Source organism: Arabidopsis lyrata (genome assembly GCF_000004255.2).
Source record: "Arabidopsis lyrata subsp. lyrata unplaced genomic scaffold ARALYscaffold_7, whole genome shotgun sequence".
Taxonomy (NCBI): Eukaryota; Viridiplantae; Streptophyta; class Magnoliopsida; order Brassicales; family Brassicaceae; genus Arabidopsis; species Arabidopsis lyrata.
In genome coordinates, this window is record NW_003302549.1 from 3,583,767 (window position 1) to 3,599,083 (window position 15,317).

Genomic DNA, 15,317 nt, shown 5'->3' on the forward strand with positions numbered 1-15,317 from the left:
TCATATATAACATATAAAAATTTATATATATATATATATATTGATAATACAATTATTAATTTATGATATAGATGGGACCATATGTTTATATGAGATTTTCAAAAAAATTATTATCTTATTAATTTATCGATTTATATCATATTTTACATTGGTCCCAATTAGGGAACGGAAGAATTTATTTATTTAGAGAAGTTATTAATTTATGGAGATTTTACTGTACTTCATACATACAAACCACTAGGCTATCAAATTTAAAGTTGTTGTTTTCTTGATGGTTGAAAAGGTTTCCATGCTGAAAAAGGTAGATATTTGTAGTGCTATAGGTCACTACCGAGAATTTCTTATCTGTTGGCCCCGAATATGCAAGTTAAATCCCATATTTTCGAGTCAGTCAATATATATTGAAAACATTGAATGGGGTTTCTGTTTCATCTTGTACTCTTAAAATCTTTGGCATGTTGTATTTTAGATAAGTCCACAAAACAAGACATCTCCACAAAAAGTGTTTTTGGTCTCTGGAGGAATTCGAACTATGTTTCCAATATAGAGCTCATGACTCTCGTAACTTATTCATGGTCCTCTGTACATTTTATGTGAAGCTTTCAAATTCCATTGACTTGTATGTGGAACTAGCAGATCCGACACATTTAAATTTGAGAAGCTTTCTATTCATTGTTCAACAACCAAATTATTCCACTCCTCTATAGATTTTCCATCACATTCTAAAAGAAAAGAAACAGTGTCTTGAGGAATATGTCTTTTAAAGCCTTTCATTGCAACTACTCTCACTTAGTTTAGACAGCATAACTCCAAAAAAGAGAGACAAAGGCATAGACCTTATATACATAAAAGGTAAAATAAAATTAAAAACACAACGATTCAAGTCAAAGCCCTAAAGAGGACCGGAGTCTGAAGCAGCCGAATTAAAAAAAAAGCATTCATCATCCCGACATTATATAAATCATTTCCATCTTCAAGTCAATGATCATTGTCCCCACCTCATGACGCATATTGAGCTTTGGTCGTCCAAGCTCACTCAAAATACCACCACCAAAATAAATCCTTCCAATGCTCCTCTGCCTATACCTTCTCTTCTCTTTTGGTTTCCTTTTTTTTTTTTTTTAACTTTTATCTTTTTTTTTTGAATTTTTCAAATGTCATTTTTTAACTTTTTTTTTTCTTTTTTTTTTCCATATTAAAAGTTCACTTACCAAAAAGCTTCTGGACTCTGTCGTCTGTCCACCGCAACAATTTGAGTTGATATCCTCCTTTTCTTGATGTGTCTGGTTATCACGTCAATAGCCTAGAGGACGTTCACACAGTGGACTTTAAGCTTAACCTGCTTGTGCTATAAAAGCACCAATGAAACCAAAAACACAACAACAATAACATAAAGAAATCATGACTTTGCATAACACACATGCCTTATCTGTGACTTCTGCAAAGATTCTGACCTAGCTCTGTCTTCCGACTTCTCCATCCCGCTGACCAAAGAGTTTGACTAAGACAAAACAAGATTACGAGCAACAACATAAGTTAGTTTTATTCCTTACAAAAAACTTAATCAAAGAAAGAAAAGTCTAATTCAATAGGTTTCAAGCGGAGTTGCTTTGCAGTGCAGGACCTGCCAACCATATATATACACTAGTTAGGCGGGATGCAGCAGAAATCACACAAGTCAAGTTATAACGCAGCAAAAATATTGACCTCTTTAAGTAGTACTGTTTATGGACAACCATCAAATTTCAAACTTAGCTCCATCCTATGTTTCTTGACACTGATGCTCGCATATCATTGGAAGTTGATTTCTAAAGCAGCTAGAAAACTAATTTTTCAACTGAACTAAACTTATGCCAACTACTGTAAGGTACCTTAATAACCTGAAGGTCTTCCGACATGCCACTTTGAGAGTACAAGTTTTCCTTTCCCAAAGGATCTGAATTTGCAGCAGGAAACCCGAAACCCTGTAAAAAACCCATCATCACTATGCCCGGTATGTTCAAGCAATTATTGCCAATTTACTGATAACACACCAGAAACATATACAGAAAAAAAAAAACTAACCTCATAATCACGGTTCTGCCCACAAGATCTGCTGGGTTGAACACTGTCAGCAATATTTCCAGTGGTCCTCGTCCCATCAAATGTCTTTGATTCTTTCTCAAGTTCATCGACAACACCTTTCGTATCAAGTAGCCTCGGAAGAGGTTGGGAGTCAGTACCACTGATGGATACAGACCTCAAATTACGATCTAAGTTTTCTTCCTGCCCACTTACACATGCTACCACATCACTAGAGTCAGGTGTTACACACTTTCCCAAAGGCTCAGCCGGATCAGAGCATTCTTGAACTAGAGCCATACTATCTACTTCAAGAACTTGCTCGCTGCCAGAGTTACACTCATTTCGAGCAAAGTTTGTGAGTTCAGTACACTCGGTGTTCAAATTTTCAGCTTCTATTTCCTCGCTTGGTGGCCTTCTAAGGTTGCAAACAGGAGGAGTCCAACCAGTAGTGATAGCACTACTTTCAGGAGAAACTATATCTAGACTCTGTGGACTAAGAGATGCACGCTTCTCAGGTTTCTCTGGCCTCGCATCCATCATTTCACTATCGTTCTTTCTCTTGGCATGCCTCTCCACCACAGAGCCAGAATGAGAAACAGTGCCATCTTCACCAGATTTTCCACCCGGTTGATTTTGGTGCCTGGACTGCCGAGGCCTTCGATATCCATTTGGGAAAACAAAAGGTGGAAGCTGTCGTCTACGAACATGAGAAACGAACACATCCATCCCAGGTTTCCAGAACATATACATGTTTACTTCTTGTCTGAACTCATCGACCGTACCACGTATATCAAATTGTTGACATTCTTGACCACCAACTCCCTCTGCCCTCTGCAAGCCCATGAAAAAGGCACAATGCAGAAACTGCCTAGCCGTGTCTACATACTCATTTGGTTGGGGATGGCACATTAACATCCCATTAGTGTCTCTTTCTATCTGCATTATTGAATGAAAATAAACAAAATCGAGAACCATTTAATAATTTCTTATTTTCTACCAAAACAAATATGAATAAACACTGAAGATACAGCAGGTTTATTGCTGTAAAATCAAATGAACAGAGGAGGCTATCAACCTTTAAGGTCAGCTGTCTGAACCGCGACTCCACCCAACCCTTCCAAGCCAATAAATCTTCTGCATCTCCTGCCACTATATCAACCTGAAGGTAGTTTTTATATGCCTCGAAAAACATATATTGTTCAAATAAAGAGCTCCAGTGCTGTTTATTTAATTCAATCTCCTGCATTAAAAATCATGCTTAAGTATAGGATCCTGAATAAATGGTTGAGATGACAAGACAAAAGTTTTGCACACTTACCTGCAAGATATTGTTACCAAACTGGAACTGCTCTGTCATAACGCGAAGAGTGCTTTGAGAAACATTGTAACTAGAATTCATGCATGGGTAAGCTGGAGTTATTATTGGCATAAGGTGATAGCGGTCACGATGATTTTTACGAGGGTCCCAGACAGGAAATCCAAGCTCATCCTCTTCTATTGCACAAAGCATGACTGGGTTCGGCCACCGCCATTGAGTATACACTCTGAAAAAACGAGAAACCAGCATACTAGGAATTGCATTTGGATAGAGCTGGCAGACACGAGCAACCAAAAGTGCCCAGTTTACACCGCCAAGAAATCCAGTCACCTGCCCAATATAAGAAATATGACAAGAGCTTCGACATGAAAATTTTCAATAAATATGAATTACAGAAAGCTATGATCTTACATTTGAATACACGCCACGCTTCTTAGCCCAGTACTTCAGGCATCTTAAAGTTGTCCGGAAGTGCTACAATTGTACATAAGATAAGAGAAGGTAACCATAGTTCATTTATATGTTAACATAATGACTGGCATTCTGTGAGTTTACCTCAAAATTTGGAACGAGTTTCAGAATCTGATCAGCAACTCTACAACCATTAAGACTTCGAACGGTTGGCTCATCAACATCACACAGCACAGAAGAGCTGGAGATATCCAGATCCTGTAGACAAATCAAATCCGTGAAAACAGGAAATTTGATTCAGCAAGAAATTGTAAACTACCATGACAGCTCATGGACTCAGTTTTCATATAAAAATCAAAACTGATGCACCAAAACAGCCAGCAAAATTCCCAGCTCTCTCTCTCAAGCCAGAAACTACTAAAATAAATTTATTTACTATATAAGCCATTGAGGAAGAGTAATACACTAGCTGTCGCCATCAACATGCAAACAAGCACAACATATGACATATTATATACACGCTAACATAAAGTTATCAGACCCTACAGCTTCAGTAAAAACAGAAAACATACAATAAATTCACAGAAAATTACCTGTGGCACAACTAAAAGTGATATGCTAGCATAGAGCAGATCAATCGGTATTCCTTGAAACTTAAATTTCATGACCGGAACATGGGCGTCGGGAACAGGATGGAGCTCAGTCACTTCTTCCATCTCAGCCAATATATCATGCAAGATGATGAAGAAATCCTCCTGTAAAAGCAAGTGTTAAGAACTATAAAAAAGCTTTTGCATCAATAAGAGGTAAATAGTAAGAGCACCTCCCGGTTAACATAAGATGGCCCAACACACAAAGTATCAATGTCAGCCCCAGGACCATGCACCTGCAAGTGAACAAATTGAAGTATATTCAGCCTCAGAGACTAAGATTTCACTGCAGAGACAAAAAGAGAGCTAACTCTCCAGTAATCCACAATCATATATCCAAACACAAATTAAACACATTTTAGCTTCAAGATAAAAAGCAAGGAAATGGTAGCACTTACGCCAAGTCGGTAGGATCCAAAGGTGAAAATGACAGCATTTGCATCCTCCACCATCTGATCTGTGTATCCTCTTTGCTGCGTTAACTGTTTCACCCAGTGCTTTACAATCTAAAAGAAAAGAGTATGTAGAAGAATGTGAGAAGAAAGAGTTATAATTTCAGTCAAATAGCACAATGAACAGCATGTGAAGAGACTTAAAAACAGCAAAATAAATCAAAGGACACAGAAACAAATGCCTGACCAGTCTATTTCATATTGAACTATGATCTATGCTTACCCCAAAATCCACAACCAGACAATACACGAATTATAAACATAATAAGTTTGTTCAATAGTCGATTCAGACACCCAATGAGCACAAGTATCAAAAGATAAGACTTCCCTATCTAAACACAGAAAAAATAATCAACGAGACACGCTGAGTCACCTGATCAATGCGTCCCAGAACTTCCTCTCTCCGCATGGTATCGTCCTTGCTCTCGTAGAGTCCCTCATCAACCAAGTACTTGAACATATAAAAAATACACATCAGATAGCCAAAAACGTAAACATGGAATCCTTTAACAATTCTCTGGTGAAACAAATACAAAGCTTTACCTTCTCCAGCTCGACATTACGCTTAATATCCGCCGAGGAAGGGCCAGCAAGCGAGAGCGGCTTCGTAATTCCATAGCTTTTAGGGGAATTCAGCGGCGGCAACGAACCACCTAAATTTTGTGTACCCACCATCATAACACGATTACAAATCCTACGCGATCAAAGCAGAAGAGCAGCACAAAAACATATTCTCGAGGGAGATCGGATCAGACGCCTCCTTGGTCAAGATGAATTCGAGGAGATTGTAGAAGGAGAGGAACAAAAAAGAAAGGAAATTTTGAAAAGAAAAACTAGAAGAGGAAATCGGAAACCCTAAATCGATGGAAGGGGAGAGAGACTACGGTGTCAAAGAAAAGTCAAAGAAGAAGGAGAATCTGAAAGAGGTTAAATCGATGGACTAGGAACAGAGAGAAGAGAGAAAGAGAGAGAGATGGATCGAGAAGAAGAAGGAGGCATGAGGGAGATGGAGAGAGAGAGAGGAAAGGTTGGTGTTTTTGGGGAAGATATTAGGTACACGGCGTTTCGATTTTTTAATTTAATTATTTTTTATTAGTGGAGGTTTCTCACTAATAATTAATGTGTATGATTATTTTTCGGAGGAAGCCGATAAGTCTCCGTTCAAAACAGATAACAATGTTAAATAATTTTGGAAATATATCTTAATTAAATAATTTTTTGTTCAGATTTTTAGGTTAAAGATTTTTATGGGGTTAGTGGGGTGAAATCATGTGTTATGGAAACAACTGATTTAAAATCATCATGTGTTAGTTTTAATTGATTTTAAATAATATAGTTGAAAACTGGTGTTGTTTGTTTATTAGATATTAATAAAATTTTGATTTTCTACTGGATTTTACCAGATTAAAGTGTTTTTAAATATAAAAGATACAAAAGTTTAGGCTGTAGTATATGCAAACATGATTTTAATTAGTGGGTTTTTAGTGATTTTATGGTGTAGTGATTAAAAATGTACAAAGATCTAAATCTCATGGTTTTATGTGAGATTACAAATATTTTTGATAACAAAATCATAACAACTTTCTTAATGTTCCAAAAGTCATCAAAATCATCTAAAACTCATTAAAACTTAAATATTTTCTTTCCAAATATTTAATTCATTGCACTCCTAATTGGAGAGGAAACTTTGTTATTTCAGAATCCACTTGTTTGATTTTAAAATCCTAAATTGATTCATGAAGATTTGTAAAGTTTAGACTGATTTGTTAATCAAATATTATAAACCAGTAATTTGATAGTTATCTTCTATGATTTTTTGGGACAATTGCCTGTTGAGATTTTTCTTTTGACTTGAGCATTAGAAAGTTTTGGAGGCTAAATTTTTCCTTTCTCAAAATCAATCATCGCAATACATAAGCTAGAATAATTATTCGACCTATACATTAGCTTGACATTAAAAACATTTACAAAAAGAATCTCAGTTTTTATAAATGCTATCTTTCATTTCAACAGGATATGATCTTCCTCTTTGTCATGTACGATATCATATATAAATAAAAAATAAAATACTCAGTGTATAAAAATAAATAAATATCTTTAGATTATAAAGAATAGAAAAAATTGTCTAAATATTTGACATCGAAAAGAGAAATGAAAGATAAATATTCTTATTGTTTTTAATTTTTAGTTTCCTAATCTTGTTTAGTCACTTGTATTATCTTTTTTAAAAAAGGGATATAAATAAGATAATTAAAACGAAAGTTTATCCAAACTCTCCTTTTTATACACGAACCAATTCTGAAAACCGGAAATTTGACAAGAGGAAAAACCAGCCGCCGTTTCCGCTGGTATTTCGCTAATGTCCGTATATCATAAAGTAACGGTGAGTCAAACGACGTCGCTTTTGTCGTTTCTTCAAAAACCCCCTTTTGTTCTCTTGTTACTTCTATACCACTCTGAGCTCTGAGATTTAAAAATTCACATACAGACGTTGATACGCTTCAAATTCACATTCGCTTTACGTCACCGGAGAAGAAACACAGAAGAATAGGGTCTTCGATGGCTTCTAATGGCGTCGATGAGATAAAGTTGGTGGAAGGACCTGCTGGTTATGTACTCGAAGATGTTCCTCATTTGAGCGATTACATTCTCGATCTCCCCGTATTACTTCCTCTCTCTATCTCTATACGATTCCATTGATTATTCTTTGAAATCGACATTTTCCTGGATCAGTGGTTATACGATTTACGTATTTGATATTGTTTGCGATTTGGTGGTTCGTGTTAAACACACAAATGCAAAAGTTGTGTTTGTATAATTTGGTTTCGCCTATTTTTAGCCTATATGTTGGTGAGATCCGGTCGCTATCAGGTAGATAATTACATAAATAGTTATATTCACAAATGTGAAATGTCAACGTGGAAATTGATTGGTGCACATATGCTTACTCGTGATCGAATGTTTGACTAGATCTATTAATCACTTGTAATTTTCTTAATTTGATGCTAATGTAAATGAGGTTATCATACAATACATGTAGAATAATGAAAGAATTGGATTGTAAAATTAGTCTTGTAATGGAGAAAATAAAAAGAGATTTCAAATCTTGCTATAGCTTCATTTCATTTTTTATTCACTTTTCCTGATGCCTTTTCTGTTCTCGGGTTTTACAGACTTATCCTAACCCGCTGCAATCGAATGCTGCTTATTCAGTAGTTAGGTAAGTTTAGATTGTACTTGTGAACTTGATTGATTGCTAGATGACGGTTAGTTAATTGGGTTCATGTTCTGTGGGATTTTCAGGCAGTATTTTGTTGATGAGGATGATACAGTCCAGGAAAAGGTGAAACTCACCGGCGCTTTCCTTTCTTACATTTGTTCTCTGCATTAGTGATCATGTGATGTGTTAGCACATTGCTCATTTTGTTGTTTCTTTTCGTGTTATGCATAGATTGTTGTTCACAAGGACTCTCCTAGAGGGACACATTTTAGACGTGCAGGACCGCGCCAAAAGGTATTTCATCTATTTCCATGAGTTTCCCGTGCTCTGCAGCTTCTGCATCTGATGATATAAAAACTGCTGATATATCATTATATATTGTGACATTATATATTGTGTTTAGGTGTACTTTAAGCCATCTGATGTGCGTGCCTGTATTGTCACTTGTGGTGGCCTATGCCCCGGGCTTAATACAGTAATCAGGGAGATCGTGTGTGGTCTTCATTTTATGTATGGTGTTACAGAAGTGATCGGTGTGGATGTGAGTTCAATTTCTGTACCTATGATTTATGCTTTTAGACTGTCTTTTCTGGGGATGATTCTCTTATTGTGTCCCAAACTTGTAGACTGAATACTTTGTTCTAGAGCTGCTATTGCATATTGTAGTAGAGCATAATAAAGTAGTGGCAGTTCTAATATACTTGTGGGAACTATAATCCCTAATAACTGGTGCACATTGAAATGGAAAGCAAATACTATTTTAGCCATTATTGATCGAGTAGGATATGTTTTGGCTCATCTGGTTTCTGATACTGCAGTGCGGGTTTCGCGGGTTCTATTCCAAAAACACTGTTGCACTAACGCCGAAGACTGTGAGCGACATCCACAAGCGCGGGGGAACCATACTAGGAACCTCCCGAGGAGGACATGATACATCAAAGATTGTTGACAACATAGAAGATCGCGAAATAAATCAGGTATTCAAGAATAATTTGTTTCAGTTTGTTTGTGTTCTATGGAGAATAGTTCTACTAATAAGAGTTAGTTACTTTGTCTGCATCTGTGATAAAGGTTTACATTATTGGAGGTGATGGAACCCAAAAGGGAGCAAGTGCAATATACAAGGTTAGTGAAATGTTGTGTATTATTGTTGGACGTAACGTACCTATCTAAAACATATTATGAAGAGAACTGTCTAATTAAATTACTTGTAAGACATTCTGCTCTCATTAAAATGAACGTTTATTTACTTAAAGACATAAAATAGTCTTTCCTAATATTTGGACTGGTAAAACAGTGAGGTTTCTGTGTGTGCAAACGTCACAAGCACTTTAATTTTGTGAAGCAAATATTTTTGACTGATGCTGCAGGAAATTAGGCGCCGTGGACTTAAAGTTTCAGTTGCAGGAATACCAAAAACCATTGACAACGACATCCCAGTAAGTCCTAGATTCATTATTGTAGTCTTCACTCTCAACCTTAACCTCCTCTGCTATTCTGGCTAGTTCGCAAGTAGCTCAATTTGATAGTATCTCTGATTCAGGTCATTGACAAGTCCTTTGGATTTGATACTGCGGTTGAGGAGGCTCAACGTGCTATTAATGCAGCGCATGTTGAAGCGAACAGTGTGGAAAACGGCATTGGACTTGTCAAGCTAATGGGTCGCTACAGTGGTAAGTTCATAGAAGAATCTAGGAGATCAATTATGCATACAAAAATTAGACCACAGAAGTATCTTTTCTTATGATGTTTCTTCTGTGCTTTTATATAATCTTATAGCTTCTACACTGCAGGGTTCATTGCAATGTATGCAACTCTGGCTAGCCGAGACGTTGACTGCTGTCTGATTCCCGAGTCACCCTTTTACCTTGAAGGCAAAGGAGGGCTCTATGAGTTCATTGCAAAACGGCTCAGAGAAAATGGCCACATGGTTATAGTGATTGCTGAAGGGGCAGGGCAGGATCTTGTTGCAGAGAGCACTGATCAACAAGATGCTTCAGGAAACAAGCTCCTTAAAGATGTAGGACTATGGATGAGTCTTAAAATCAAGGTAAATTATTGCTAACGTCCCATATTTTCACCTATATACAAGAAATTTATGTGGATTTATTGCCGTTTTTTCCTTTTCTGGCTTTTGTAACAGGAACATTTTGCGAAGCAGAGTGTAATGGACATTACTCTCAAATACATTGGTACGTATGCCTCCCCAAATTCAACTCAAGCTACATAGCTTCATGAAGTACAAATATGACTCAAACCATGTTTCAGATCCGACATACATGATCCGAGCTATTCCAGCCAATGCATCTGACAACGTCTACTCAACGCTCCTTGCCCAAAGCGCAGTCCATGGTGCAATGGCTGGCTATACCGGCTTCGTCTCTGGTCTTGTTAATGGAAGGCACACCTACATTCCCTTTAACGTAAGTTTCTTCGCCTAAATATATATCCTTGCCATAAGATCATCAAGCTTTAATCGTTTTTTTTTTTTATTTCTTTCCTTTTCTCTGGGCAGCGAATAACGGAAAGACAGAACAAAGTTGTGATTACAGACAGAATGTGGGCGCGAATGTTGTCATCTACAAACCAGCCCAGCTTCATGAACCCCTCCTAAAGGAACCACGGAGTTTACGGACTAATAGCCAAAATTGTTTTGGCAAAATTTCATTTCCTCATTTGAAATTTTTGCATCACCATTAATGATATTCTGTCTTGTTATCTTCTTCGTCTCTTAATCAAGCTTGAAGTTTTGCCAACAAATTGATGCACAACTTACTCCTTCCTAGAGCTTTGTTATTTTGTTTATTAATATTTAATATATATGTTTATTTTGATTTGTTTTCTCGTTGGTAACTTGGTATACTTTGGTTTCGCCGGCTTTGTCTCTGGGAACATATCTTTGTTCGCCGGCTTTTGTCTCCGGAAACATACTTTTGTTCGCTGGCTATGTATTCTACTTTGACTCACTCATATTCTGTTGGTTTTTGGCTATGTAATAAAAATAACACTCTTGTGAAAAAAAAAAACTTGGTATACTTTATTTACAAAAGAACGCAACCGCTTAAATGAAATAAATAAATAAAAGGATTAAAAATTTATACTGTAATATATATGAATAAATGATGGATTTCAATTTCATTCAAAATTTTCGTAATCTTTTAATTATTTTAATCTATTTTTAATCGATAATTACTTTTAATATATAAAAATAAATATACAAATATAAAAGAAATAAAATATAAAATAAAAGTGGGGTAGGATGTTTTTTTTCAAGAACCGAGTGGGAATTTAATATAAAGAAATATAATTAATCAGTTGGAGTGGATTAGGACGAGGGCATGTATATATATATATAATCGTGGCAGTGGGGAAGGAAGAGGTTATTGTTATTAGAGATGGAGAGAAAGCCAAAACGTTCCAAGACTTTGTTAATGTCAAACGAAGAAGAGCCACCGCTTATAAGAAGAAGCATGACGTTTGGTATTCAGATGCTTCCTGATGATTTAGTATTAAATTGTCTAGCTCGTGTCTCAAGAATGTATTATCCAGTTCTCTCCTTAGTCTCCAAGAGATTCCGCTCTTTCCTCACTTCAACGGAGCTTTTCCAAACCCGAAACCTCTTAGGCCGCACCGAGAGTTTTCTCTACGTGTGCTTACGAATCCGTCACGTTTCAAACCCACTACGTTTGTTTACTCTCTGCCGGAGACCAAATAGCTCGACGAAAGTTATGGTCCCAATTTTATCTCCCGATTCTATTCCCAAGTACTTGCCAGATGTTGTACTGGTTGGTTCTAATATCTATGTCATTGGCGGTTCAATAAAGAACAATGCATCTTCTAGCGTCATGGTCATGGACTGTCGTTCTCACACATGGCGTGAGGCCCAAATCATGCGTGCTGCACGTGTGAACCCATCTGCTTGCGTTCTTGATGGAAAAATATATGTAGCAGGAGGCTGCCAAAATCCAGATGCAACTATCTGGATGGAGGTATTCGATACAAAGACTCAAACTTGGGAGTTTGTGTCGAGTCCTGGCGAGGAAATATGCAGGGATCTTACTAGGTGCGAAAGCATAGGGTATGATGGAAATGTCTACGTGAAATCTATGCAGACATATGGGCTTTACGAGCTGCATAAAGGTAGATGGAGAAAAGGACAACCATCGATGAGTAGGGGTGGTAGCTTATCATCTCTATGTGTGATCGATAACGTGCTCTATAGTTGTTGGAGCTGTATGATCGATTGGTATGACTCTGAGGAAAAATTGTGGAAAAGGTTGAAGGGTTTGGAGGGATTGTTTGGCATTACTCATTATGTTCCTAGTAAATGCGTGAATTATGGTGGAAAAATTGCGGTTTTCTGGCTGGAGAAGGTGCTTGCTAACCAGCTTCATGAAGAGACAAAAATTTGGTGTGCGGAAATTACGATTGAAAGACGCCAAAAAGGGGAGATTTGGGGGACACGTGAGTGGTTTGACGTTGTGTTTACAACCAATGAGCCAAATGTTGACTTCGCGCATGTTTTTGCAGCTACTCTTTGATAGATCGTCCTTTTATTTTAGTTTATTTTTAAGGGATTGTTTCCTCGTCGATTTTATATAGCGACAAAAGAACTTGGTTCTAGGGTGTGTGATTCCATCTTTAATTTGAAACTCTTCTAATTTACATGTCTTTTTTTTTTTATTATTATTTTTCACTTCCGGCAAAAACACCTCAAATGTCCGGCTAGATTGTTGCTCGGAGTGCTTAATCCACGTTGGTCTTTAATGGTGGCCTTTTACGACAATCACAGTAATATATTATAATAATTTGTCAAAAAACAAAACAAAAATGTGACCAAGGGTTAAACTTCTGGAATGTAGTTTGGGCAAATGACAAAGTAAGAAAACATTTTTCAGTTAACAACTCTTTATAGAGTTTCCTTCTCTAGTTAATGACATAGTACATATTACGTAATACAGATACTTGATAATTTTTTTGGGATACACATTATTCGAAACATGAATTAGCGAAAAAGAATAATAAGAAGATTCATACACCTACACAATGGTGTTCTTTTTTTTTTGTCTTTCTAGATAACAGTTTGGCTCGAGATTGCCAAGAACGGTAAGAACTGAAAGTGTTTTGTTTTTAACCTCTGTATATTCCTGAAGGATCAGCGTTTTGCACAATCCACGGATGCTCCAGAAGCTTGTGCAATGGCAGACGTTGGGAAGACTCCTTGACAAGCATCTGTACATTCAATCGAGAAAATATGTGAGAATTTTAGATTCAACAACTACTACTTTCCTCAAAGTGTATGTGTTAGATTGAAGGTATAGAAAAACCTGGCTAATGAGATCCTTTGCAGATGCAGAGACAATTGGTTTGGGAGGGAACTTGAGATCCACTTGCACAATCCTGTTATATATCATTTGTGGTAACAATATCATCAAACAAACCCACAAGAAACAGACTATAGTTGTAGATTTCAAATGCAGGTGTTTTTGTCTACCTTCTGTATGTGTCTGAGTGCTCCATGGCTTCAAAAGGAGGTACACCATAAAGAAACTCGTAACAGAGAATCCCAAGGCTCCAGATATCTACACTAGCATCATGTTCTACGCTTTCGACTATAAGAAAACCAAAAGGTCACTGTTAAAAATAATTTAGATCACACTAGAACAAACTTTCAAGCAAGTATTCAACTTTACCCATTTCAGGAGGAAGGTAATCTAGTGTGCCACACATTGTCCTTCTGCGGTTAAATGTGTGTACCGACCAACCAAAGTCTGCAATCTTGAGCTCACCCTGATCGTTAAGAAGAATCCATGAATAGCGATATTAGCTAGTTTCATAAATCAAATGGACAGATTTTTATTGCAAGGAACAGGTAAAGCTTATATCACCTGAGCACCAATTAGCAAATTCTCTGGTTTAATATCTCTGTGTATCACATGCTTGCCATGGCAATAGATGAGAGCCCTCGCCAATGACGCAACATACTGGCACAATGAACATATAAGGATATCAGTGTTTATAGAACGAATTAGTTTGATTGAGAGGTCAATAATCATAGAAAGAAGGACTAACTGTTGCAGCTCGTCTTTCGCTGAAGTATTTGCATTTCTGAAGTTCCTTGTAAAGTTCGCCTCTAGCAGCATACTCAAGTATCAAATAAACTCTTTTCTGCAGCAAATGAGGAACTTTATCATGCTCAAGAATTTGGATACTGTATCTGTCAATAAAAAGGAGAAAAATTGTAACTTACTTGATCATAGAAATAGCCATAAAGCCGGAGTATGTTGGGGTGTCGAAGATGAGACTGAATCTCAACTTCTCTTCGGAGCTGATGTTCAACTTGGGATTGTTGAAGCTGGCTCTTGAAAAGAACCTTAAGAGCGACAATGTGATTGCTCTGTTTCATATTCGCATGTATGTGTGAGATTGGTGGAAAAAACAATCAAGTTTGGATTCTAGAACTAAGTCCTACAACAAAATTTGAATATTGTGGAAGATTGATCATTGAGTGACTGACCCGTTTTTCTCTGGCGAGATAGACGTGACCGAATTTTCCTCTGCCAAGAGGCTTACCGATGTCGAAATCGCTTAAAGTCCATCTCTTTTGTGCAGCATCTGAAGCCTCCTGACAACAAAATGAAAACCTAATTTCAGATCATATGACAATTGAATCATCGACGCTAGAAACGAATCTGCTTTGAAATTGCCCTAATTGATTCTCTTTAACTCTTAAACATAAATCGATTGTTTAAATTCACAAAAGTTCCGAACCCTAATCCGTGCAAAAGAAAAAGAACAACATTCCAAAGCAAAATCAAAAGAAACGGAAAAAGATTTGCTATCACAATCCCTAATGAATCGTGAAAGAGTACCTTCTCCTGGTGTTGTGTCTCCGTAGGGATCGCCATGGAAGAAGAGATCGATCAACCCAACAAAGAGAGAGAGAGAGAGAGAGAGAGAGAGAGGCCAAGATTTTGACAGATCCAATCAGAAAAATTAAAGGTGGAGAGGAGCGGGCTAAAAAGCTTTAAAATAAAACTAAAGAGACAATTTTGAAAGGGGCAAAAACTAACGGTCGAATTTTTAGTGCTTGCCACTTGCCAATGGCTGTCTGTGGACCTGACCAATTAATATTTATTGTTTAGCCTTAATTTAACAACAAAAGTTACATTAACCGTAGCTAAATTCATGTGGATTTAGGA

At 37.0% G+C, this 15,317-nt stretch overlaps 4 protein-coding genes across 8 annotated transcripts; 2 read left to right on the plus strand and 2 right to left on the minus strand.

Moving 5' to 3' along the window:
* Positions 1-754: 754 nt before the first annotated feature.
* Positions 755-5,924, minus strand: LOC9303297 (nuclear poly(A) polymerase 4). 5 transcript variants are annotated; one of them, XM_021017218.1, is made up of 13 exons: positions 5,439-5,924; positions 5,269-5,346; positions 4,842-4,949; positions 4,617-4,679; positions 4,387-4,548; positions 3,938-4,051; positions 3,794-3,856; positions 3,383-3,712; positions 3,140-3,304; positions 2,065-3,000; positions 1,872-1,964; positions 1,455-1,501; positions 755-1,339 (listed from the first exon to the last, which is right to left on the minus strand). In XM_021017218.1, the coding sequence occupies exons 1-13, from the start codon at positions 5,571-5,573 to the stop codon at positions 1,315-1,317; spliced, it is 2,319 nt and encodes a 772-aa protein (XP_020872877.1). In that variant the 5' UTR covers positions 5,574-5,924; the 3' UTR covers positions 755-1,314. The 5 variants fall into 5 exon arrangements, with proteins under 5 accessions (XP_020872877.1, XP_020872876.1, XP_020872875.1 ...); XM_021017217.1 differs by having other exon boundaries at positions 755-1,348; XM_021017216.1 differs by having other exon boundaries at positions 755-1,303; positions 1,425-1,501; positions 5,439-5,923.
* A 1,373-nt stretch (positions 5,925-7,297) lies between these two features.
* LOC9305311 (ATP-dependent 6-phosphofructokinase 6) lies at positions 7,298-10,956 on the plus strand. Its single transcript, XM_021019806.1, has 13 exons — positions 7,298-7,556; positions 8,069-8,115; positions 8,199-8,238; positions 8,347-8,409; positions 8,519-8,656; positions 8,934-9,092; positions 9,187-9,240; positions 9,486-9,554; positions 9,659-9,788; positions 9,909-10,165; positions 10,259-10,307; positions 10,384-10,538; positions 10,631-10,956. The coding sequence occupies exons 1-13, from the start codon at positions 7,455-7,457 to the stop codon at positions 10,727-10,729; spliced, it is 1,362 nt and encodes a 453-aa protein (XP_020875465.1). The 5' UTR covers positions 7,298-7,454; the 3' UTR covers positions 10,730-10,956.
* A 442-nt stretch (positions 10,957-11,398) lies between these two features.
* On the plus strand, positions 11,399-12,929 carry LOC9303298 (putative F-box/kelch-repeat protein At3g43710). Its single transcript, XM_021020050.1, has one exon. It carries the CDS (start codon positions 11,511-11,513, stop codon positions 12,654-12,656), a length of 1,146 nt encoding a protein of 381 aa, XP_020875709.1. The 5' UTR covers positions 11,399-11,510; the 3' UTR covers positions 12,657-12,929.
* A 76-nt stretch (positions 12,930-13,005) lies between these two features.
* Positions 13,006-15,114, minus strand: LOC9303299 (serine/threonine-protein kinase Aurora-1). Its single transcript, XM_002869194.2, has 9 exons — positions 14,988-15,114; positions 14,633-14,740; positions 14,366-14,512; positions 14,188-14,283; positions 14,004-14,099; positions 13,809-13,905; positions 13,610-13,727; positions 13,443-13,515; positions 13,006-13,347 (listed from the first exon to the last, which is right to left on the minus strand). The coding sequence occupies exons 1-9, from the start codon at positions 15,021-15,023 to the stop codon at positions 13,246-13,248; spliced, it is 873 nt and encodes a 290-aa protein (XP_002869240.1). The 5' UTR covers positions 15,024-15,114; the 3' UTR covers positions 13,006-13,245.
* Between the last annotated feature and the right edge of the window lie 203 nt (positions 15,115-15,317).